We start from the raw sequence: 24644 nt of genomic DNA, 5'->3' as shown, positions 1-24644 counted from the left end.
GAGTCACCTACTAATTGAGCCACCTACCCAGTTAAGACAGAGTCTGTATTCAAATCCAGGTCTACTGGTTCTAAAATCCGTGCTTTTTTGCACAAAACCGAAGCCTCTACAAATAGTGAGGTGAGACGAAGTGCCATCCAAATGTAGGTGTTAAGAAGGGAGGGAGCCCGAGAAAAGACAGCCATTTGTGCAGTGGCCTCAGTGAGAAAGCCTTTGCCAAGAGCGTTATGAGGAGCAGGGACTGTGGCTAGCACTTGCCAAGTCCCATGTGGACCAAAGAGAACAAGCCACCAAAAGGAAGAAAAACTGAAAACAAAAGCAGCTTGTGCTCAGATTGCATGAGCTGCTGCAAACCTCTTTATCCTCAGGGGAGAAGGCAAACTGGAAATGGTTTTTCTTGCCTTAGTGCTGATCATCAAGCATTGTGACAATTTGCACAGACTATGCCAAGCAGATCATCTACTGTGGAAGATGGTGAGACAAGACGCTCTAAGCTTCCAGTACCGTCTCAGGCCCTGTTTTATACTTTTCCCCGGCATGTTTCCCACGTCCTAACAATGAGATACATGAGTTCTCACTGAAAAACAAAATGAGTCCTCTTTGCTTCTCAGGCCATCTAGGGACTTTTCAAGAGGGGTACAGGATATGTAAAATTATGCAACCATAAAAAAAGGTCAAAAGAATTTAATAGCATGCTGATTTTGGTATTTTGATTAATCACATCCATTGGAAACTCACTTTTTCATTTACTCTGAAGGAACTCTAAACACACCATCTACTGGGGATATCTTCCTGAATTGTAGGCATCCCTGCCCACAAGGAAAATAACTGCAAAAATAACCCTTGAGACACTCCAGTCCTACAACTCACATTCCTTTTGTTTTTAACGATACACCTCGTATTTTCCATTTTCTCCCTAGGTAGTTGAAGACGAAGAAACATAACACAATGGAGCAGGGAAATTACACCAGGGTGAAAGAATTTATTTTTCAAGGACTGACCCAGTCCCGAGAGTTAAGCTTGGCCTTGTTTCTTATGTTATTTCTGGTGTACACATCAACTCTTCTGGGAAACCTCCTCATCATGGTCACTGTGACCTGCGAGTCCCGCCTTCACACGCCCATGTACTTCCTGCTCCGCAATCTCTCCGTCTTGGACATCTGCTTCTCCTCCATCACCGCTCCCAAGGTCCTCGTAGACCTCCTGTCAAGGACGAAGACCATCTCCTTCAATGGTTGCATCACTCAGATCTTCTTCTTCCACCTCCTCGGGGGGGCAGACATTTTTTCTCTCTCTGTCATGGCCTTCGATCGCTACATGGCCATCTCCAAGCCCCTGCACTACGTGACCATCATGAGCAGGGGGCGATGCACTGCCCTCATCGTGGCCTCCTGGGTGGGGGGCTTTGTCCACTCCATCGTGCAGATTTCCCTGTTGCTGCCCCTCCCCTTCTGTGGACCCAGTGTTGTTGATGGCTTCTACTGTGACGTCCCCCAGGTCCTCAAACTCGCCTGCACCAGCACCTTTGCTCTTGAGGTCTTAATGATTTCCAACAATGGCTTAATCTCTACACTATGGTTTGTCTTCCTCCTTGTGTCCTACACAGTCATCTTGACAATGCTGAGGTCTCACGCCGGGGAGGGAAGAAAGAAAGCCATCTCCACCTGCACTGCCCACATCACTGTGGTGACCCTGCACTTTGTGCCCTGCATCTACGTCTACGCCCGGCCCTTCACTGCCCTTCCCATGGACAGAGCTGTCTCCATCACCTTCACGGTCATCATCCCGGTCCTGAACCCCATGATCTACACCCTCAGGAACCAGGAGATGAAGTCAGCCATGAAGAGACTGAGGAAAAGACTTGGACCTTCAGAAAAAGAATAGATGGCTACGAAGTCCAGATTGAAAGTCAGAACTGAAAAGTATTCTCTCACAACACAGTAGCAGACCCCAATCAATAAGACCATCTTGAGGCCAAAGTTTCCCCTGTGTCTTATAACAGCATCCTCTAATAAGGGTGTCCTGAAATGGCCTTCTCTGAAACATTTTTTCTTGGTGAAATTGTCAACGACTTAGAGTCTTCAATCCACAAATTGGCCTCTCTTCAAGAAACTCCAAAGCTTGCATCACCCAAACACCTCATTTTACAGGTGAGGAAATGAGGTCTGAGAGAGAGTGACTTCTCAGTTGTGGAGCTCTGGCTGTTGTTGCCCAACCAGTAATTAGCAAAATGATCTCCAGGGACCAGGAGTCAAGGCCAGAAAGCCCAGCCATCCCTCCCTTTGTGGAAATCATCTTCCATTGCCAACCTTGGAGGACCCTTCTGGAGAGAGAGAATTCCAAGCAGGGTCCCTACTGTCAGTGCGGCACCCGATGCGGGGCTTGATCCCAGGAACTGTGAGATCATGACCTGAGCCAAAACCAAGAGGCAAATGCTTAACCGACTGAGCCCCCCAGGTGTCCCCCCAGGTCAGTGTTTTTCAAACTGCAGAAACTCTAAGGGGTGTGAGTCGTTAATAGGTCTGCGCGTGCACTTTTTTAAAATTAAATTGAATAGTTTAGGGTAGAATAAAAGGCACAGAATTCTTCAAATAATAATAATAAAGCATCATTTCCTGAAACCTTTCTTTCAGGCTATTTCATTCCTGAAATCTTTATTTCACTCTACTTGAGTATAGTGGTCTTGATGTAAATAAAACGTATTTCTTAGCACGTGTTCCAGTGAAAAGAGCTTGAAAACCACTGGGCACATATGAAGCCCCCCAGACCATCAGGTCCAGTTACCAAACCCTCAGACCCATTAATATGGAACAGCGTGCCTGTGCTCCGCTCTGCTCCCTTCACTACCCCTGTCCAGTGTCAGCACTCAGGGGACAGGTGACAGCCACTTAAAAGGAGCCACGTTCTAAATCCTGAAGGTCAGTGGGGCTGTCTGAATAACCCGGGAGATGCCAGCAGGCTGAAAGTCCAAGAAAATAGGGGACAGTGGGGCTCCCAAAGGACTGAGGGCCTTCAAGTTTTCATCTAGCATTTACGTCTTGCACAACGTCATGGCACTGAAAAATCACATCATAAAACCACGTGCCTTTGAGAAAGAGCTGAGGCCAAAGGCAACGTGCACCTTTGCTAAAGACATGAACATTTGCACCAAACCATTTTATTTATTTATTTATTTATTTATTTATTTATTTTAAGAAAGAGAGGGGCAGAGAGAGAAGGAGACAGAGAATCTCGAGCAGGTTCCACGCTATCAGCACAGAACCCACCTCGGGGCTCCGTCTCACGAACCATGAGACCATGACCTGAGCCGAAATCGAGAGTCGGACGCTTAAAGGACTGAACCCCCCACAGGCGCCCCTCCCATGTGGCTTCTTTCACTTAGCAAAACGCTTTTGAAATGTATCCACGTTGTTGCGTACATCGGAAGTTCATTCCATTTTCTCCCTAAGGGCTTTTCAGGGGCATGGCTGTGCCACCACTTGCTTACCTATTTGCCGGTCAAGTCTATTCGGTTTGGTTCCAGTGTGGGGATTATGACTAAAGCTGCTATGAACATTTACACATCCAACTTTGTATAAATGGGTGCTTTCATGGCCCTTGGGTAAATACCTACGAGTAAGATTGCTGGTAAAATGGTAAGTGTGGGGACGCTGGGGGGCTCGGTAGGAGAGGGCCTTCTCGTCTTCAGCACCACCTGCTGAACAATCTCATGGCACTGAAAGTTAGAACGTGACCTTATTTGGAGACAGGAGTTTTATAGAGGTAATTGCACTACAGCGAGGCCATTAGGATGGGCCCTAGTCCCGTATTACTGATGCTCTTATGAAAAGGGGAAGCAGACAGAGGACAGACCATATGAAAAAACAAAGGAAGAAGACTGAGCCCCTACAAGGCAAGAAGAGAGGTCAGTAAATGCAGAGCTCACGCTCTGAGCACTTAGCATTTTCTGAAAATACCCTGGTGGGGGGGTGGGGGGGGCACCTGGGTGGCCCAGCTGGGGACTTCAGCATGGGACTTCAGCTCAGGACAGGATCTCTCAGTTCATGAGTTTGAGCCCCACATCGGGCTCTCTACTGTCAGCTCAGAGCCTGGAGCCTGCTTCGGATTCTGTCTCCCCCTCTCTCTGCCCCTTCCCTGCTTGCTCTCTGTCTCTCTCAAAAATAAATAAACATTTAAAAAAAATTAAAAAATTAAAATGTCCCTATGGGAAAACCATACTGTTCTACCTAAACTTACCAGACTTATCTGCCAAATCATAATGATGATGATGATGATGATGATGATGATGGTAGATGACATTTGCTAAGTGTTTACCCCATGCATTTCATTTGAAATACTTATGTACAGGGGCATCTGGGGGGCTCAGTCGGTTGAGCCACTGACTCTTGATTTCAGCTCAGGTCATGATCCCACTAACCCTGAGCTGGGCTCTGCACTGAGTGTGGAGCCTGCTTGGGATTTTTTCTCTCTCTCTCTCTCTCTGTCTCCCTTTGCCTCTCTCTCTGTCTCTAAAAATAATAAATAAATAAAATGTTTCACATACAGTAATTTACTCAATCTTCTTGAGAATCTCACCTGAGCTTTATCTGCATTTTACAGAGGAGGAAACTATGACAGAGCAGTTAAGCAACTAAGCCAGTGTCACACAGCACAGACAGGTTATGTACTGTGCCACGGTCACACAACCAGGAGCGACAGAACCAGGAACTGAAGCCACAGTTTGGCTCTGGAGTCTACAGGTTGAGCTTCTACAGTCTGCGCTACGCCACCCAAAGCTATGCCCTTTGTGAGAAGGGAAGGAGCCCAGCCGATGCAACACAGAAAAGAGGAAGGAAGGTGGCTTGATGAGCCCAATGAGTACCAGAAGGGAAGCCGACATCAGCAGAACTCCTGGAAAGTTCTAAGGACAGGATGTTAAGGAACTTGAAGCTAGAGACAGGCAGAACTAGTCTGATTTTTGAAAACTATGTGATTTTGACCAAGTTGACTGATTTACACACCCCAATCCTCCAGAGTGATTTATAAAATCCCTCTATAGGGGTCTAATGTCCCTGTCTCATGGTTTATCCAGTGTCTTAGTCTGTTCAGGCTACTGTAACAAATATATCACAGACTGGGTGGCTTAGAAGCAGCAGAAACCCATCTCACAGTTCTGGAGGCTGGGAAGACCAAGGTCAAAGAACTAGCAGATTTGGTGTCTGGTGAGAATGCCACACCCTCGTTCATAGATCACTGCCTTCTTGCCATCCTACATGGCAGAGGGGGTGAGGGAACTTTCTGGCATCTCTCTTAAAAGGGCACTAATCCCACATAAGGTTTTATACTCAGGACCTTCCAAAGCCCCCCAGCCCCCCCCCCCAAGCCTTCACCCTGAGGATTAGCTTTCAACATATGAGCTTTGGGGCATCACAAACATTCAAACCACAGCACTAGTTATAGAGATTTCAAAAGGACCAACGATATAACAGATAAATATTAAGGAAATAATAATCTGGAGAAAATATAGCATCACTTTTGGAATATACTCTCAGAATGGGGAAGCACTTTCCAGGCTAGAAATTTTAAAGCCCCCCCCCCAAAATAAATAAAAAAGAGGATAATGAATTTGACTACATTAGCCGTTTTAAATGGCTACATAGCACAAAATAGCAAAAATAAAATTAAGAGGCAAACAGCAAGTCTGGGAAATACATTTGCAAAACATATCTAAATCTATAGTTATGAAAAGCACCAAAAGATCAATAGGAAAACGTTAACAATACAATAAAAAACTGTACAAAAGGATTGAACAGAGTGCAGGATGGAAGGAAGGGAGGAAGGGAAAAAGGAAGATAGGGAGGAAAGAGAATGGGTTTTTAAGCATATGAAAAAATATTCAACCTTACTCTGATAAAAGACATGTAAATTGAGACATTTTCCCCTTTCAAAAGGCAGAGAGACCCAAAAGCCCGTTAATACTTTTTATTTAAGAGAGACTGAGATGAAGCAAAGCACGCTCACGTTGGTGGGAATATAATATTGTCCAAGCTCTTTGGAGGTGAAAGCATTCATAGAAATATAACATACATATGCCTGGCAATTCCTTTTCTAAAACAAAAAGGCACTACTCTGCCTGCCTCGGTTGGTACACTGTTCTGTCCCTGGCCAGTGTGACCCTGGGCAATCACCCTCTCTATGCTTCTTCTTCGTCTCCCAAATGGGTTAGATCATAACACAATCATCCTGAGTATCCCCTGAGTCAAATGAGTCTCCCGCCTAACCACGTAGGAAACGCCTAGTCAAGATTTTGCTATTATTACTCTTTATGTTGATCTACCCCAAAACCAATCAACAAGGAAATCCACCACAGCATGGTAAGATGGACCACAGGTTAATTGTTCATCAAATACCACAGACTAAACAATTATGGTACATCCAAACGCTGGAAGTCAAAGATCGAGCAGACTTAAGAACGACATAGTAAGATTTCCAGAATAGTGTTGGATTGAGGGGAGCAGTACCAATCGTATGCTATCTTTTGGACAAAAATCCAAAGTGGCTAATAAAGGAAATGCACGTCTACACTGGAGAGAGCAAAGAATAGCTCGGAAGGGTCACAAAAGAAACTCCCAGCAGTTGAAAGGCAGGAGGTATCCAAGAGAAAGCTGGACACGAGTTAAAGGGAACAGCACAGATTCTAATCAGTAATATACTATGGCAAGAGGGAAAAGTGTCCAGCGTCAACTGCACTCACCTTCGATTTGTACATGAGGGGACAGGGAGGCGAGTGATGGCAGCTCAGTAGACCCAGGGGAGCGAAAATTACAAAAATCTGGAAGCAGGTGGAGTTGGTCCCTGAAAACCTCATGTGGGTTTGCTAACTGGTTCTTAACTCTAAGGAAGTTAGGCTCCTACCTTCCCACAGAGGCTGAAACACAGGGGCCCTGTGTCAGGCATTGGCTGGAACCAACAGTAAATTGTTTGGCCAGTCTTCTCAGCACTGTAAGTGGACCTAGGGTCACCTTAGAGATGCTGCTAGAAACTCAGCGTTGTTGTTTGTTCAAGTCCTCCTAGGCCGGGGTTGACAGGCCTCGCTGACAGGAGGGCTCAGAGGAGCTGGGCTAGAGTTTGGTCAAGGAGACAAGCTTTGTGAGAGGGGCACATCACTGTAAGACACGTGGAGCTCTTTGAAATCTTTAACATGTGCATGTAATTTTTCAAAAAGATTTTTAATTTCAATAAACAATGAGGTCAGTGGAGTTGGTGTTGATCAACAAAAGAAGGAGGTGGCCGTCCGGGTATCCCCCCACGGAGCGGTGGCCGCCACCTTTAAAGATGGCGGAGGAGCAGGTGGGCCCAGGACTCCTGCCCAGCCACCGGGAGGCAGGACTGCGGTCGGGAAGGCGCAGGCGCCGAGGAGGGCAGCGCCCGGAGCCCGGCCCGGCGGCCTGCACCTCCCCAGAGGCGCCACCCGGGGGCAGCCGCCGCGGCCGATCTGCGCAGGCGCCCACCGGACCGGAGCCCGCGCGGCCTGGCGCAACGCCAAGTCCCGGCGGAACCGCGGCGTCTCTCGCTTCCCGGAGTAAAGCTCAAGATCTGGCTGACAAAACAAAACCTGAAAACATCGCTAAAAGGGATGATTACAGCCTCATGGTTCCACTGGGGCTCGAACCCAGGACCTTCTGCGCGTAAAGCAGATGTGCTAACCGCTACACTATGGAACCGCGCGCTGCAGAAGCTCTCCAGGGTGAAATAAGTGCACATAAAGACCTTTCTCTTTCCAGTGTGGGAGGAGACTGAGAGTTGATGCCCAGCGATCGCTTACGGAGAGGAACTATCAGAAGGATCTCGGGCCGCCAAGCGCAGCTCCCACCCACGCTTCTCCTCGGCTGCAGGGGCTCCGCCACTTCTCCGAGAAGGAAGGCGCGGCCGGACCCACGGCGGGTGTCCCGGGGCAGACGTTGCTCCTGCCTTGATGTAAGCAGCGCGGAAGGGTCCAGCTGCCTGGCTCTGTGGCGCAATGGATAGCGCATTGGACTTCTAGACAGATGGAGGCATTCAAAGGTTGTGGGTTCGAGTCCCACCAGAGTCGCTTTTGTTTTGGTAAGGGAAGTGAAGAAAAAAACCCACCTTAACACCTTTAAAATTCCCCATCTCACTCGCGTACTATGAAAAGGAAGGAAACTCATTCCAACTCCCTGTGGTGTCTTCTCGTGTGAAGTTGTTGGGGAGACCTGTCACCCGAGTCTTCCCAGTCGCCTTCAGGGGGCCCCAGGGTTTCCGGTGACTGGAGGCGGAGAAATTGGCACGACCTGGTAAGTTTCGGAGATTTTTTTTCGCCCCCATATTGTCCTTTTACATCTCAATCCAAATTTTTAATTGTTTGGATACCTCCATAACTCCATATTGTTCAAGTTCACTAGAAGTAACCACAAGTTTGTAGCGTACCAGAATGGCCGAGTGGTTAAGGCGTTGGACTTAAGATCCAATGGATTTATATCCTCGTGGGTTCGAACCCCACTTCTGGTAACAGCTCTTCTGCTTTTCCAAACACGAATTCATTCTTCGAGTTTCCCCAGGGCTTTCAAGATGGTAAACAGTAAGGACCGTCTGTGTGTTTTCAATCTTACTAGGCTGAGAGACTATGATGGAACCAGAGTAACCAAGACGGCCGGAATGGTTACATGGCAATGACCTCTTATTCTGAGGGTTAGTATTTTTGCCAGACACGGAAAGTGTAGCAGCAAATTCAGAATTGATGGTTTGGAAAACTGAAAGAAAGGGTCTGTGTAAAACTGTACTACGTTGGGATGGGGGGAGTAAAAACGTTCACCCTTTGAAATTAGTCGACAGTTATTTCTTAAGATCCTTCTGTATGCCAAGTGCTGTTCTAAACGCCGGGGTTATGGGAATGCAAAAAATTTTGGAAAAGGAAAAGTAAAAAAGAAAGGTAACAAAAAAGACAAGGTCCTCACCAACAAGATCCCTGTCCAGCGGCACTTGCATCACAGAGTGACAGAGGGAAGAGATGGTTTATAAACAAATAAACAGAATTTCAGATGGAAATAAGCGCTGTCAAGTAAATAAAACAGGGAGGCCCAATAGAGTGGCATAGAACTTTCTCGGGGCAGAGTTACTCCATTTGTGGAAATCATTCACCTTGACAGGAAGGTTCTCCCCCTCTCTCTACCAATCAAAAACTCCCAAGAACTCCCAAAATCTGCTCTCCAAATCTTCACTAAAACCTTCCCGTGACCCATGACCCTCATTCATTCCACAACAGGTTTTGAGAGCTTGATCTGTGCCAGCCACTGACCAGGCACCGGGGACACACAGGGACTGTCTGCCTCCCAGCAGAAACATTGGAGGAGGGAAGACTGACCCAATTAGACAGGTGTTGAAGGTAGGTTGTGGTGAGTGCAGCAGGAGTGACAGCCTCAGAGGCCCCCAGCACGAGTAACCCAATCTGGAGAGGATCAAGCAGGGATCTCTGGACAAGTCCTCATCCCTGTCTTTAAAGTTCAGAGGGAACTTCCCAAACCAACGGAACTTGGAAAGTGGGGAGAGGATGGCATTTCAAGACTAGGGGGTTGGGGAGGACGGAAGGGAGTGGAAAAAAGCATTGCAGCTGTTAAATGACATGGAAACAGCTCCGGCATCAGTGAACCCTCTCTATGCTGAGTAGTCTGGTTTCACACTGTTAACGCTTGAGGACATACAGTTTGAGACTTTGGTTCTCAGTATTTGGTACCTGTCGATCTAGTCTTGTCTCAGGAGAGCAGGAAGCAGATCTTCCCGCTCTGTCGCACTCAGCACTGTACTGAGCAGGCCCTGTGAACAGAGCCCTGTTGTAAGAAGCTGAGGTTAGGCCAAAGGCTCACTAAGCCCCCCAAGACTGACTTCCTAGCACAGGCAGCTCCTCTCCAGGGGGTAAGGGGGGGGGGGGGCGGAAGCTGGTTTTGGTTTTCTTGGTAGAATCTAGACTTGTCATCTGATTCTTAGGGATCCACATCCTCATTTGTGAACACTACCTTATCCATTTGTGGTTTTTCAATAGAGCGATTCCCCTCCCAAACCATGAGACGTGGAGGGACTCCCCCTCATCCTCTCTTCCCCCCACCCCCCCCCCCACCCCCGCCCATGCTGGGAAGAAAATTTGTGCTTTTACCCTTTCTCTGCTGGGATCTGTAGAAAACACAGGATCAGGGATGCCTGGATTTGAAAGGCTCCCTGTGTGATCCCAGAAGGATGGAATAATTTAGCAGATTACATTTTTTTCATTTATTTTATTATGAAAAGAATGCATTTTTTTACTCCAGTAACACAGATGTACCCAAAGGAAATGGTGAGAGCCTCCTCTTACAAAATGTAGCCATTTTTATTGAACTTTCTATCCTTAAACATCTCATGTATAGGTAAACCCCAAATATACAAAATGTGTGATTAAAGAATGTATATTCATGTACAGATCCTTTATTTTTTTTCCCACAAATATTATCCCATACATATTGTATAGCACCTTGTGTTTTTGTTTAACATAACATGGATATCTTTCCATAACAGGTTACCTTAAACATTGCTCCTACTTCCTGATACATTTCATTCCTGATACGTTCCGGATCATACACATTTCCTAAAAGAATGCAAGCCTCAACGTTCCCCAACGTAAGGGAGTGTCTCTGAAGCCCAAGCAGGGCTAAAATGGTTGTGAGGTTCTCCATCATAGGATTCCCTTCCTTTCAAGGGATCTTGTCCAATACCTCAAGAAATCATATGGCAACAAGGGAGGAGGATGAATGAAAAAATTAGTTGAGTGCGAGACACAGCTGCCAGGATCATAGGACTTCCTCGACATATAAAATCCCACCTGGCCAAAACCTTTGAGCGAAAGCTCTGGGAAAATGTTCAGATTCCCTGGGCGACTTCCTGTTCGCTGTTCCCTCTGCTCAGAATTCTCTTTCCAAGACTACAGGGGCCCAGTTACCATTCACACCTCAGTTCAGGCTTCTCTATCCCCCTGGAAGACTTGGCTGCCCCTTACTTCTGGTGTCGGCCGGGCGCCTAAGAAAGCCAGTTTCCCACCATCAAAGCGCTTGACTGCGTCTGTTAGTGTATCTTTCTGCTGCACTGAGGACTAGGACTGGGTCTTGGCAGCCTAAATTTGCTTAGCGCTGGAGAGCAGCATGCACTCGATGAACGTCTGTGGAGTAGATTATCAGACACCTAATCAATTATTCATAATGCGCCACCCACATGACGCTCTGGGGCTCTTCAAAGACCAACACTGGAATTAAAATCCCGCTGCTCAACCAGAAGAACGCCCAGAGTTCCTAAATCTGGAGACTTCTTTAGGGGATGTTCCCTTTAGGATGCTAGTACTTAGTTGGCGGTGGGGGGGGGGGGGGGGGGAGCTGCTCGGGGGCGGGGCAGGTGAGGCAGGCAGATTTTTTCTTTATAGTCTATCTCTGATGGGAGAGAAAACGATTCCATTCAGCCCAACACCCACTGGATCTTGATTTTGTAGTTTCACCTTCAGGAAATCAGTAAAAGGACTCAGGATATTAATTCAGTGAGAAAAGAGTGCAGCCACATGGCCTATTTCACTGCGGATAGGGTTAGGAGAAGGCCTCCTTTACGAGCCCGGATAGCTCAGTCGGTAGAGCATCAGACTTTTAATCTGAGGGTCCAGGGTTCAAGTCCCTGTTCGGGCGAAGGTTATTTTAAATTCCAGAAACAAATTTGAGATTGTTAACACACTTAGAGAACAGGTGAGGGATCATGCAAAGCCCACTGGGCTCCCTTCCGTGCTGGGCGGGAGGGGCACCACCCCGCGGGCCAGACTGGCCGCGGACTTCGCGCATGTGCACAGTGCCTGACTACGAGCCTTCCACGCTCAGGCTTGTCTCTTCCAACTTTGGAGTGTTTTGGTGCCTTCGGCTGCTTTTTTCCTTGAAACTTATGTGTATTACTTTTATATACAAAAATCTATAGACCCACAACCAATAAACTGCACCCCCGTCATTCCCGACAGCAATGCTCCTGACAGTAATTGCGCAGCGTTTGGCCGGGAGCACTTGTTGGCGCCCCGTTTCTTAAAGGCGCGGTGAGAAAGCTGAGGTTCCAAAGATTCTTTCAGATAGAGACACGTGCTTCTGAGTCACATTTCCGGCTGGGAACCATCCTTTACCAGATTTCTGACGCGCCCACGAGGGTCCCTGGCTTTTGGGTCTGGCTTTGAAAAGGTTTTTGAAGGCACGTCTGTCGCCCAGGAGAAAAACTTGCGAGCGTGGCGCGCTGACCACACTGGGAACTGCGAACAAACACTACGGAGCCTAGTGTGCGGTAGTGCGGGGCATTCCACGGCTCCGAGCTTCCCTACGAGGACTAAGCCTCCGAACCTTCCCTGTACCACCGTAGCCTCCGCCAAGCGCGCGCGCTGAGACCCGCACGGCCGCTGCGCAAGCGCGAGGGTGAGCACGCGCGCAAGAGACCCGCTTCCCCGCAACAGACACACAACCGCTGCGCACGCGCAAGGGTTGGCCCGAGCTCTGAGACCAGCACCGGTGCTGCGCAGGCGCGCGCGGGGGCCCTGGGCGGGGCTCTACGGAAATGAAAGCACCCGAGTCCGGTTGGGAGTCGGCAAAAACCCTGCCGAAACCCGGGATCGAACCAGGGACCTTTAGATCTTCAGTCTAACGCTCTCCCAACTGAGCTATTTCGGCGGAGGCAGGAGCCCTTACTACCCTGTTAAGGAAATTTAACAGAAAGAAAGAAAAAAGAACTTTCTCTTATTTCCTCCGCCTTTCCAGTTCCTAATTACGTTCTGAGGTTTGGAGAACAGTGAAAATTCATCCCTGTCATAGGATTTCGCGTTCTTCCTAATGCTTTCTCTACCTCTCCCCAGAGCCCTAAAAAGAGTAAACGGCCACTTACTAACAAGTGCCTACTGTGTTCCCAGCCCATGACTTACGTGGTCTTATTCGATCCCCACCCGCCTCACCCTGCCGTAAGGTTGATTTCTAAATGAAATAACTGATTCGCCTCAAATCATCCAGAATTGAACCAGAGCTGTCCAGCTCCAAAGCCCAAGAGGTCTTGGTCAAAACAGATGTTAGGGTTTGGGGGTTTTTTTGTTTGGTTGGTTTTGGTGTTTTTTGTTTTTTGTTTTTCTTTTTTCTCACTTTCCCCCCCTATGGGGAAAGGCAGAGGGAGTGAACTTGAATTGAGGAGGGAGGTAAGAACTAGGAGTCCTCAATGCTCTCCACCCCTGTCCTCTCCTTGCCTCAGCCTGCTCTATTCTTGTTCAGTCAGGAAATAATTGGAGCAAAGACACTTCACTTTTCAAGGTTGCCAAAAGTGCACTTGATCACTTTCCAAGGGACTCCCTCAGAGAGAAGAGGATAAATTCGAGTGTCTGCCACAGCTCCTCGCCTTCTTTCTCTCCCTGGGATGCCAGGTTGGCCCCATGATTCAATTTCTTCAAGAAAATAGCCTGACTGGCCCAACCAAACCACTCCGGTCTTGCTGTCCCTTCAGCACCTATCAACCAACACAAATCACATGAACATGTGCTTTGATCTTGGGCATATCGGGAGTATGTTTCCTTGAAATGGTTCCTTAACGTGTTTCCATATGTATCCGTTTTTCCTCCCTAGATTGGAAACTCTTGGAAAGAAAAATAATGATGGTAACAGCTACAATATTGAATGCTTACCTTGGGGCAAAACTCTACCAAGCACTGTGCATGCCTTGTTACTCATTTAACCACACGTTCATAAGTTAGATGCTATTGCTCTGATTCCCTTTCTTCTGATGAAGCTGCGCTTTGGAGACGGAGCTAATTGTGGGTGTGTGTAGGCACAGCATAAGGCGCTCCAGCGTGAAGGGTGAAGGCCCTCCCTCCCTCTTGAGTGCTACCTCCATCCGGGTCCTGCTCCACTAATCAGGACTCCCTGGGGAGCACAGTCCATCAGCTGGGGAGGGGGGGGGGCAGCTGACTCAATCAACCTACACTCCCATCCTGCTAAGGAGATCAAGATGGACTTTCTTCCGTTGCCTGGCAGAGACAAGAAAGGCTCAATCTCTAGTGAAGCAAGGACGTACCTTCCCCTCCACCTACCAGGGAAATTAGTTTTAGTCTTTCTCTTTTGTCCACAACCCAACTTCCTCAATACTTCTCAGGAGCCGAAGGCTTCCCTTGTTAGACTGTAGTCAGTGCGAGCTGACTCTTTTTGTCTTTGTGACACCAGGACTTGTCCCACCCCAGCCCCTTGAAGGCACTCTTTCCAACACGCACGTTCTTCCTCCCACGGCAATGCTGCCATCTCCGCCTCACTTTCTCCCCTGTGTTCAGGGTCACACTTGGGGTTGGGGAGGAGAGAGAAGACTTCATTTAGAGAGAAGACTGCTCTATTTGGTGTTTCGGTTTCTAAATGGCCTTCTCTTCCTTTTCAGCGTGCAGAAATATTCTCTAGAAGAGTAGTAAAGTGGCGTGTAGGTGCAGGAACCGTGCAGTAATCCCGGACACCTAGCGGGAGGGAACCCCAGAGAGAGGGTCAGCGGGGACCGCCCGCAGGACAGCGAAGCAGGACGGTGACCGGGGGAGTCCAACGGACGTCCTGAAGCATTCGTTCCCCCTTCCTGTGAATACCGCGGTAATTGGGACCTCTGCGGCCCCGCCGGTGGTTGCAGAATAAAGCGGTGTATTTAATTCCCTCGAACAATGCACTGCAAGCCTCCCAGGGGCCTTTGCACAAGGGTTTGCAATGTGTGTCCTCGCTGGGACGCGGCTTTTCCTCGCAGCCTACAAGCTCCAGGATTTTACTCCCTTCTCGGAAAGCACCCGGATAACGAAAGCTGATCCTGAACGCTTGTTCTTGTTTTTAAATTATTAGGAAAAAGTTTTGCGTCGCGCCCGAACAGGGACTTGAACCCTGGACCCTCAGATTAAAAGTCTGATGCTCTACCGACTGAGCTATCCGGGCTCACGGGAAGTGCCTCCCTTCGGTGCATGAAGACTCTGTTGTCGTTTGCGCTGCGAGCTAACAGCACCGCCCAGAACGAGCTCCCGGATTCGTCCTTTGTGTGTGACTAATCCAATTCCGGCCCACGGACCCCGCGGGGACGGGAGGTAAAAAGGAGAGCGTGCGGGGACGGTGTCAGGTCGTTCTTTGGCAGCTGAATGCAGGTTTCTTAAATATAACAAAATAAAACGCGCCCCCTTTTATTTAGAGACTCCTTGGCAAACATGAATCTTCAGTTCTGCAAAAACCTGAAGAGGGAGGAAGCCATTGCTTCACTGCACACACACACACACACACACACACACACACCCTCCCCCCCCCCCTCCCCCCCGGCCCACGCATGTCTTTGCCCTAAAAGCAAAGAGCACAGGCTCGGAGACCACAATTCCGTGTTAAAGGTGGCAGGTGTCCCTTCTTCCGAGAAGCACCACTTCGCAGTCCCTTGTCCTCAGGTGCCCACCTCAAAAGAAGCACAAAGCGGAGGAGCTTAAAGAGGCGACCAGGGCTCGGGGGAGAAGCGCTAGCAGCCACCCTGGGCCTGGGCGCAGAGAGCGCGCCCCCGCCCCCTGCCCCGCCCCGCCCCCTCAGGCTCGGCCTCTGCGCACGCGCGCTCCGCCCTGCGGGGGCAAACCCGTCTCTTCACCAGGACACGCTACTATTTGCACATTACAGATGCCCTGCTGCCTTTCGGTCCTCTGGGTCTTTACACACGTTCCCTCCAACTGGCATGCTACCTTCCTTTCACTCCTTCCCCCTCGCCCGTCACTTTAACTGCCGTCCTCCCTGGGTAGCACCTTCTGGTGACCAGCACCATCCCTAGCTTCTCCTTCCCTGCCCTTGTGGATCTGATGGGGAAAAAAACCAAACCCTGACCTTGAGAGGGAAAAATCATAAGATGGCCCACAGGACTGATAGGGAACTCCAGGCCCCGCCTGAAGACTCTCCTTCTGGGGTCTTCTTCCTGCCCCGCTTGTCTCGCACCATATTGCCACTAATGCGGAAGTAGCAGACTATACATTGTCCCCCCATATGCTTATGCTGGTGGCTCGGATCTTTGGAGAGACCGTCTCCCCTGAGCCCATCGATGTAAATCAACCTCCGATCCTCCAAGCTCTCCGAGTGCCGCTTGGTTCTTCCGTCAGCGATCCAGCCTGGTTCCGTAACAAATCTACTACACCCCAAACCTTTGGGAGCCTCATAACCAGTGCTTTAATAGAGGAATATTCAAGTGCTTTGTCAACACACATGGACAATTAGAACGCGGGCAGAGTAGAACGTGGTAGGGAAAAAAAGACATTAACTGGGTAGGTGGATGCCACCAGGGCAAGAATGGTGATTCAGGCAGACACCCTGTATTCTCTGAGCGTCTTGCTTGGATCCCAAGTACTTCCCGCAGAGATCCTCCTTCTCTCCTCAGGCTGGAAACTGGGGAGGTCCGCGGTGAAAGAGAGAGATTTTAAGAAATTGGCCCACAATTGTGGGGGCTGGCAAGTGCAAGGTGGGTAGGCCGACAGACTGGAAATTCAAGTAAGAGTTGATGTTGTAGTCTTGAGTTTAACTTCAGGAAGGCAGCAAGCTGGAAGCCCACGCAGGTTTTCTATTTACCAGCTTGCAGACAGTGCCTTCTTCATCAGACGACCCCAGTCTTGGTTCTTAAAACCTTCAGATGACCGAACCGAGGCCCAGCCACATTCCAGAGCATCATCTGCTTTACTCAAAGTCTACTGATTTACATGTTAATCACACCTAAACACCTTCACAGCAAGCAACATCAGGACTGGTGTTTGGCTAAACAACCGCAGCCTAGCCAAGGTGACCTATAAAATTCCCTGTCACACATGCCAACGTACATCATGCAAACTCGGAACTACCCAGTTTATTAATACATCATTTTCTTTTCCTTCTTTTTGACCATCATTAGATTTCAAGAGTCCCTCATCAAAATGCATCCTTCCACCCAAGAACCCAAAGATGTGGGGGACAAAGCCCCTCATCAGCTAGCATATTGACACAGATGAACAGAAAGGGGAGGGCATATAAATAGGTTCCAAAGCAGTATTTCTCCATGTTGCCTTTCATCACATCTAGGGTTTTTAGAATATGAGAACTGAATCACCATTCTCTCTCCCCATGTCCCAGCCTGGCACCCAGCCCAAAAGAAGGCATGCCTAAGTGTATTTTGTTCCATTGCACTACCTTGAGTTGAGTGACTCATCATCTTAACAAGTTATAGTAATAATAATAATGACTATCATCATCGTCATCATCATCATCCAGCCCAGAGCCTCCAAATTCCCCCTCTCCTCCACCCCCATCCCAGGCTAGTGTAAACAACTCTGGAAGCCTGGGTCAGGTTGGACGGTTTGATTCCCTGTGTTTCCTGGGAATCCCTGCTATGGCCTCCTCTGATGGTGATGGTCGCAAACCCATTTTGTGCCAGTCTGTTGTGCAAATCCGGATCATCCTGAGTAGTTTCTCAGTATAATTGCGGGGGCGCGGGGGGGGGGGGGGGGGGGCAGGGGGCGCATCGAGTTCAGAGCGTATGTATGTGCATGTGATGTCCAAAAGCAGTTTGTGATTTACCAAATAAAAATTTAGTTACATTTAAGCTTCTGGGAAACGAGTGTGTACTTCGTATGATCCACGCAGTATTTGGAACATGCTTATACTAAAAAAACATCTGTCCTTTCTTTGAATTTCAAATTCAATTGCGTGTCCTGGAATTTGATTTGGTAACCCTGCTGTAGACGTGAACCAGAGAGGGCTGCCCATACCACCGCACCATCACCACCACCACCACCAGCACCCAAAGCTGACCTAGGTGCTTGTTTTTGTTAAACCAGGTGGGCCAAACCGAAATCGAAGGTTTCCTTGGCGGAGAGAGAGCCCGGGATGTCGGCATCCCCATCGAGCCCCGCGCGCCCCGCGCTCTGCGCCCCCGCGCGTGGCAGCTGCGTGGCCGTCAAGCCCCCTGCGGAGCCCGGGCGCGCCAGGGGCTCCGACCCGCGGGGAAAGGTTCTACCTCCAGCAGCTCCCGGAACGTCGCTGGAAACAGGAAAGAAGAGAGAGGGCTAGACTGATCAAGCAAGCGAGAGTTGTGTAGTACGTGCGGAGAGCGTGGTCTCAGCCAGATCCAAGGTTAGGGAAGGGACCCTGACTTTAAACTGAGCAGTTTAAAAGCAACGACATATACTCCTTTTCGGTTTCCCATTTCCTCCCCTCCCTCCTTTCCTCCCCTCCCTCCCAGAGGGGAAAAAAAAGCCAGTCCCTCCGTGCCTACACCCCAAGCTCGTGTGCGTGGAAGATGCCCCCCAGGGTGGCAGCCTGGGATTCCTTCATTAGAAGACGTGTTCTGCTCCCTGGAAAGGAGCTGCCACTGGCAGTGACCTCTAAAACCACTGCCGAAACCCGGGATTGAACCAGGGACCTTTAGATCTTCAGTCTAACGCTCTCCCAGCTGAGCTATTTCGGCAGCTTATAAAAGCTGCTTTCCGTATTTCCATAATAAAATAGTATTTGTTCTGTTGTCACAGAAGAGGTCAGAATAGATTCAGCGGGAGGTAAGCATCTAGCAAATATTATAGAGGTGATAAAGCAAAGCCTCCCCGTGTATGAGCTAGAAATGACAAATAATTTTACATTTCTCAGTTGTTTGGACTCAAGAAACGTTATGGAACTGAACAGGACGGCCATGTGTAAAATGTGACTCTTCAGTGTCACCTCCAGAGGAGGTATGCGTAGAGTCGCGGCATCTGTATGTTAAAAGCATTGATTTGCCAAACCTAAGTCGTGAAAATATGCCTCCGTTTTTGTAACCCCACCTGGACATCTTTAAACTCTCAAATATACAGACACTGTCAAAACATGGGATTGGCTGAGACTCTCTCAAACTCTAAGAAGCAAGCTGTGGTTTAATAATATCTCCTAATAGGTTAATTTTATTCCACCTATTTCATAACTTTGCATCCCTAACATTCACATATATAAAATTGAGGTAGCCCTAACGCTAACTGAATCAGGCTCTCTGCAGAGGGGGCTCAGGACTGTGTACTTTGTAAATTGACCAGGTGAAATTTAATGTGCAGCCTCCCTCAGTCTCACAAAAACTATTACCAAGAGATCTACACTTTCAAACGCTTACCCAACCTCTTCATGGGGACATCCAGCTCAGAATGTCCAAAAATGAACCGTCTTTCCCTCTAAACTTACCTATCACCTTCTGTCTGCATTTCCCGAGGCAGAAAAACACAATTTCCTCCCTCTCTGCTCGCCACCCATAATCAGACCCAGGTGCTGTTCATTCAAGTTCAGTATTTCTGGGCTCCCTCCACTTCTCTTCATCCTCACACCTTCCCCAACCTCTTCATTGATCTTCCCACCTGTAATTCACTTTCCACACTGGAACCCATCACCCTGCTTAAAAATCCTGCACAGGCTCCCTACTTGAGAGCAAAAATGAAGACTTCTTTCTTCAGATAGGATATAGCCTTCCAGAAGCCCCTTGCTCTCTCCAGTGCCAGATCAGTGCTTTCTCCTTGACTCTGAAATCCAGCGACTCACGCAGCCACCCAAGCTCAGGATGCTTTCCTACACCGCTCTTCATCTTTGTCCACGCAGTGTTCTATACATTGCCCTTCCCTATTAAACCTCTCATCTCAGATACATTCTCCTCCTTCTAGAATTTCTCTCCGACATGTCTCTGTCGTCCCCCCGCCCCTGCAGGCTGGTGGCCCTTCTCCAGTGCTTTCACCAGCTCTTATTGCCTGTTTGTCAGAGCTCTTTCTCTCCACGTGTATCCTTAATGTATGTTACATAGCAGACTGGAGTCGATGCTGAAAGAGAAGGAAGAGAGAGAGGAGAGAGAGATAGGGAAGAGAAGAAAGAGAGAGAGAAAGCAAGCCATATCTCAGGGCCAATTGTTTTTTTATTTTTTATTTTTTATTTTTATTTTTTTTTTACATTTTTTTTTTCAACGTTTTTTATTTATTTTTGGGACAGAGAGAGACAGAGCATGAACGGGGGAGGGGCAGAGAGAGAGGGAGACACAGAATCGGAAACAGGCTCCAGGCTCCGAGCCATCAGCCCAGAGCCTGACGCGGGGCTCGAACTCACGGACCGCGAGATCGTGACCTGGCTGAAGTCGGACGCTTAACCGACTGCGCCACCCAGGCGCCCCGTTGTTTTTTTTTTTTTTTTTTAATGTTTTTATTTATTATTTTTGAGAGAGAGAGAGAGAGAGAGAGCGCGCGCGCATGACGGGGAGGGGCAGAGAGATGGGAACAAAGCTTCCAAAGCAGGCTCTGTGCTGACATCAGAGAGCCCAAGGCAGGGCTTGAGTTCATGAACCCTGAGCCACTAGATCATGACCTGAGCTGAAGTCAGATGCTCAACCGGCTGAGCCACCCAGGTCCCCCCCCGCCTCCCCCCCCCCCCCCCCAGGTTCTTCATTAACTTTTAAAATCACCTGGTTAAACTCAGATGTGATCTCTGCAAGGTTGTTTATAGGAGATTCTGAGCTCTTTAGTTCTTGCCTTGAAAGAGACCTCATCTGGCCACCCTGCCTCCTTCCCCTGAGGGATCAGTGTGAACTGAAAAGGTAGTAGGGAGGAAGGCCTGAGGAGAATAGAACTACCCATTACTTTATGAGCTTGGAAGGGAAAACCATGAGCGGCTTGGAATGCTTCCCACAGGGCAGGGCAGATCACCGGGCAAAAGCTTTATCAACTTTTAGAAGCAAGCTCTAAATTTTGACAGCAATCTTAGAGTTTCACAGGGTATACACCTTACAGTGAAAAAATTCCAAAGAAGATTTTTCTACACCTCTTTTTAGGGTTGGTTTTCATTTATCTTGCTGAAAGTAGAGTAGGCCCTTGCAATGTGTGGGACCTCAGAGGTCCCTGACAAGTGTACTCATTTGTACTTTTGCTGGGTCATCATTTTGAAGCATGAGTGAGTATGGTAGACCCTTCGGGATCCACATCCCAGCCAATCAGGTCACAGTAGCCCATGAAAAGACTAAAGAAAGGATCGTTACTATGTTCCAGCTACATCTGCCCCTTTTGGATGAAATTGTGGAGCACAGTGCTATTCAAGATTGCCGGATGTAGGTCTCACAAGTGCAAGGGTCTACTGCAATGTTTTTAGCTTGCCAGAAAAAAACCTGGTAAGTTGCTGAATTACCGTCAAGCCCGGAAGTGTGAATCAGGCAAATGACTTGAACAGATGAGTGGCCTTCCCAAGAACCAGGCTAGAACAATCCCTGGAGACACAGCTCATTTTTGTGGACTTGAGAGCCTTGGGAAATCAAGGAGCCTGGAGGCTGAACTTCAAGGTTGCTCTTTCCTGCAGATGGACCTCCAAGGTGGCACTCTCCACATCACTAAGCCTCTGCATAATATGACCTAATCCAGGAGGAAATGACTTAACTGCCAGCTGCCTTCCAACCCACTTTCTCTTAGGACACAAGGTTGTAGGGGGTCACAGACTCGGTGGTCAGACAACCCAGCTTTGGATTCGAATGACTGTGACCAACCATGCACTGTGTGACCTTGGGTGAATTTAGGTTTTTTTTTTTTTTTTTTTTTTTTTTTTCCCCTAGTGCCTTTCTTCATATTCAACACGACGATTCTAACATTTACCTCTTAAAATTGTGTGTGAGCCAGACAATGTTCAGAATCTCTAAGTTAGCCTGCTGGGCCCAGGAGCAGATGCCCAGTCACAGGACAGGGCCCAAGCCTGCCCTGATGTGCAGCCTATCTGGGTCCTTTGATTCCTTTGCCCACCTCCTCCCTGCCCTGAACTTTACAGTGAAAACCTAACCAAGCCTTTTCACAGTCCTAATGCTCTCCAAGGCCTTTAAATCAATCCTCCATTGCTTACGTTTCAAAGTACAGAATTGAATCCCTACATGAAACAGCTAAGAATCTGAGAATCTAAATGGGCAAGAGAAATTACATTCAAGAAAACTTTTATTTTTCGGAGGTGAAACAGGCTCAACATCAAAAGCACTAGACACGATTCCCCTATAACCAAGGTGGGACACTGACGGTTACATGCCATCGAAGCAGAAGGGCCTGTTGAAACTACTCTGCTGTCCACGGGCCCTTGAGAATGTTGCCAAATGGTTGGAACGCCTAGAAACCCGTGCCCCATTCTTCTTTCAATTTCTCGCAAAGATCAGCTGCCCGCTTCCCAAGAATGAACCAGCACTGGGCCAGTCCTCCAGGCCCTCCTCCACCACTGCTTCCCTGGTGGGAGTACAAGTGAATCAGACAAACGATATGACTTTTTAAAAATTATTTAATTTAGTAGTTTTCTTGGAAAAAAAAAAATAAGGCAAAAAAAAAAAAAACGAAAATATATATAGTTTTGTTTCAATGCGACTTCATTTCACCTGAAGGACTCAAAGCTTCTCCATTAGCAGGAATCTGACTGGGGATCAGGCTGGAAATGTAGTGCAGATGGTGAAGGAAGAAGGGGAGGGGCGGGGGGGATAAAGCAGAGCTGTTCAGTTTGGTTGAGGAATCCCCGCTCTGGCTGAAGTCCCCTGATTAGGTCACAGCCTTTACAGGCCTCCTTGCAAGAAGGCCCAGCGCAACCCCGCGCTTACAGTGGGAATTGGGGTCTTAGAGGAAACTCCCCGGCGGCTGCCCCTTTCTCAAGTGCATCACAGATAGGAAGGGAGGGATGGCGAGGAAGGAACGGGAGTACTAATTTGTCTAGTGTAAATCCCATTTCCGTGCAGGGATGGCTTCCTCTGGAATGATATTTCCCCCAGGACCCACACTGGCTGAGGCTCAGCAGTTAAGGAACAGAAACAAAAAACACTAACAAAAAGCATACAAGGAAGGCACCTCAATTTGTGATCCTCAACCAAGGGTGGGCTGCACAGGGGTAGATCTCTGAACAGGACAGCTAAAACAAATACAGAATACAAAATGAAGGAAGCCAAGGCCCGACAGGCGTGGTTCTCTCACCCACCCCAACATGACGGCACTTTCGGCCCCACGTCCTGGGAAGAAGTTTCTTTTGGGAATCAGCTGTGTGTGCTGCGATTTGGACAGAGGCAGAATTAAACTGGAAATCACCGTCCTCTCTACCCACGCTCTTCCTAACAGAAGAAGGAAAAAAGGCGGGAAGAGTTAGGATTTCATTTTCGAGTCAGGCAATCAGGAGAGCAGAATCTAGACAGCAGTGGGCAGGCACTCCATGACACAGACCAGGGATCGAGTCCCTGCTCAGTAACTGCCAGATGTGACCCTACGCACGTTCTGGATCTGCCTGCCCCTAAAAGACGGAAGACAGGGGAGGCCCCAGCCCACATCAGTGTGTCCAAGAGAGAGTCCCAGGGAGACAAATGATACCAAAAAACAAGATTCTTAATGGGAAGGAGGAAGATCAAACAAAAAAATTAGATTTTTCTCTACATATATATAATATACAGGTATTTAACACATTATTCGAGAGGTGGCTCCAGTCCGTAGGGCTTGAGAGATGGTGAAAACTTTTGTTCCAAATTAAGTCCTTCTCTCAAATTCTGAAGGATGTCAGAATAGGGCAGGTAGTGCTTTGCTCTGCACGGGGGCCCAGACCCAAACTGGTATCGTGCTGAGAGAGAGGGAGATGGGGGTGGGGGCAAGAAAGGCGATGAAGGATGGGGGTGAGGAGGAACGGGGACGGCAAAGTGACTAGCGGTCTCTTCCATCCTGCTTTGTGTTCTCAGAAGTTCTCGGCCTGATGAAGTCCAGAAAACTCCCTTGTGAGGATAACGTGACCCTCCTACCAGCCACCAAAGCGGCCTCCGGTCGCTGTCAAAGAGGGAGGACCGCAGAAGGGTATTTTACGTAAGATAGAAACTTCTAAGAATGTCACTCTGAATATTCCAACCTTACAGAACAAGCCCCCTCGCCAGCGTTCCGATACCGCAGTTACCTCTGGGTGGACACGCCATTAAACTGACCCCGTCTGTGACCCCGCCTCGTAACGCCACGCCTAAGCTCCACTGCAGTCATTCACGATGCCTCCGTTGGTAAGTCTTATGTGCTTCCTCTCTGAAGGAACTTCTAAATTCAGCTCTTGCTCTGAACAGCACCAAAAATGCCCCTGAATCATAATCTCATGCGGACCTTGGCTGAGCAGAATACTACAGGGGAGGGTGAATGACGTCATCTTAAAATGGGGGCAGAGGGAGAAGGAAGAGTCGAGAGTACTTGACTTTGCAGAAGGGCTGTAACGCTAACTTTCAGCCACTCACCCTCCCCCTTACAAACATAGGTATCTAGTATGTCGATTTCAGTTTCAATCAGCTAAGGCAACCAGCCAATCACCACCACTGGTGTCTGCTTCTGGTGATTGATTTGGAAAAAATGATTGGTTAAGACAGACAAACTGGAGGAAAGCGCTTGGTAAGAGTCACAAATGCCAGCTTTCCCGCACATCCTCTGTCATTTTCTCCTTTGGATCCTCCTCCTTTTTGTTGCTGCCATTTCAGAAAATGTCCGGGCATGAGGTCCAGTCCTGTTTTTCTTTACATTCCCAGTATCCTCCCCTATAAATATGGGTTAACTCCTTGGTAACAGGGTCCTTCTTCCGCTCAAACCACAGTGCTTTATAGGGATCGTACGGTGTGCCTAAAGGGAAAGC

The 24644-nt window shown here is 48.5% G+C and overlaps 2 protein-coding genes, 1 long non-coding RNA gene and 7 other non-coding genes across 10 annotated transcripts in view; 5 read left to right on the top strand and 5 right to left on the bottom strand.

Annotated features, from left to right (window-relative positions):
- The first annotated feature begins 948 nt into the window (after positions 1 to 948).
- On the top strand, positions 949 to 1884 carry LOC109246973 (olfactory receptor 4D9-like). The gene has a single exon (XM_019415329.2). The coding sequence runs from the start codon at positions 949 to 951 to the stop codon at positions 1882 to 1884; it is 936 nt and encodes a 311-aa protein (XP_019270874.2).
- A 5575-nt stretch (positions 1885 to 7459) lies between these two features.
- Positions 7460 to 9383, top strand: LOC109246487 (uncharacterized). The gene is made up of 2 exons (XR_002071366.2): positions 7460 to 8294; positions 9263 to 9383. It is a non-coding gene; the product is annotated as an uncharacterized LOC109246487 (long non-coding RNA).
- Positions 7631 to 7703, bottom strand: TRNAV-UAC (transfer RNA valine (anticodon UAC)). The gene has a single exon. It is a non-coding gene; the product is annotated as a tRNA-Val (tRNA).
- On the top strand, positions 7986 to 8071 carry TRNAR-UCU (transfer RNA arginine (anticodon UCU)). The gene is given in 2 exon segments: positions 7986 to 8022; positions 8036 to 8071. It is a non-coding gene; the product is annotated as a tRNA-Arg (tRNA).
- Positions 8426 to 8508, top strand: TRNAL-UAA (transfer RNA leucine (anticodon UAA)). Its single transcript has one exon. It is a non-coding gene; the product is annotated as a tRNA-Leu (tRNA).
- A 2234-nt stretch (positions 9384 to 11617) lies between the features above and the next one.
- TRNAK-UUU (transfer RNA lysine (anticodon UUU)) lies at positions 11618 to 11690 on the top strand. The gene has a single exon. It is a non-coding gene; the product is annotated as a tRNA-Lys (tRNA).
- A 938-nt stretch (positions 11691 to 12628) lies between these two features.
- On the bottom strand, positions 12629 to 12701 carry TRNAF-GAA (transfer RNA phenylalanine (anticodon GAA)). Its single transcript has one exon. It is a non-coding gene; the product is annotated as a tRNA-Phe (tRNA).
- A 2189-nt stretch (positions 12702 to 14890) lies between these two features.
- Positions 14891 to 14963, bottom strand: TRNAK-UUU (transfer RNA lysine (anticodon UUU)). Its single transcript has one exon. It is a non-coding gene; the product is annotated as a tRNA-Lys (tRNA).
- Positions 14964 to 18401: 3438 nt separating this feature from the next.
- On the bottom strand, positions 18402 to 18474 carry TRNAF-GAA (transfer RNA phenylalanine (anticodon GAA)). The gene has a single exon. It is a non-coding gene; the product is annotated as a tRNA-Phe (tRNA).
- Positions 18475 to 21952: 3478 nt separating this feature from the next.
- Positions 21953 to 24644, bottom strand: part of OSBP (oxysterol binding protein) — a 35803-nt gene continuing 33111 nt past the window's right edge. Inside the window, exon 14 of the mRNA XM_053899670.1 lies at positions 21953 to 24631. Within this exon, the coding sequence (XP_053755645.1) occupies positions 24489 to 24631 (143 nt within the window). The 3' untranslated portion in view covers positions 21953 to 24488. The remainder of the gene's footprint in view (positions 24632 to 24644) is intronic.

Source organism: Panthera pardus, unplaced genomic scaffold (assembly GCF_024362965.1).
Source record: "Panthera pardus isolate Hobbes unplaced genomic scaffold, ASM2436296v1 HiC_scaffold_12, whole genome shotgun sequence".
NCBI classification, from domain to species: Eukaryota; Metazoa; Chordata; class Mammalia; order Carnivora; family Felidae; genus Panthera; species Panthera pardus.
The sequence above is the reverse complement of the archived record's forward strand: the minus strand, read 5'-3'. Positions and strand labels throughout refer to the sequence as shown.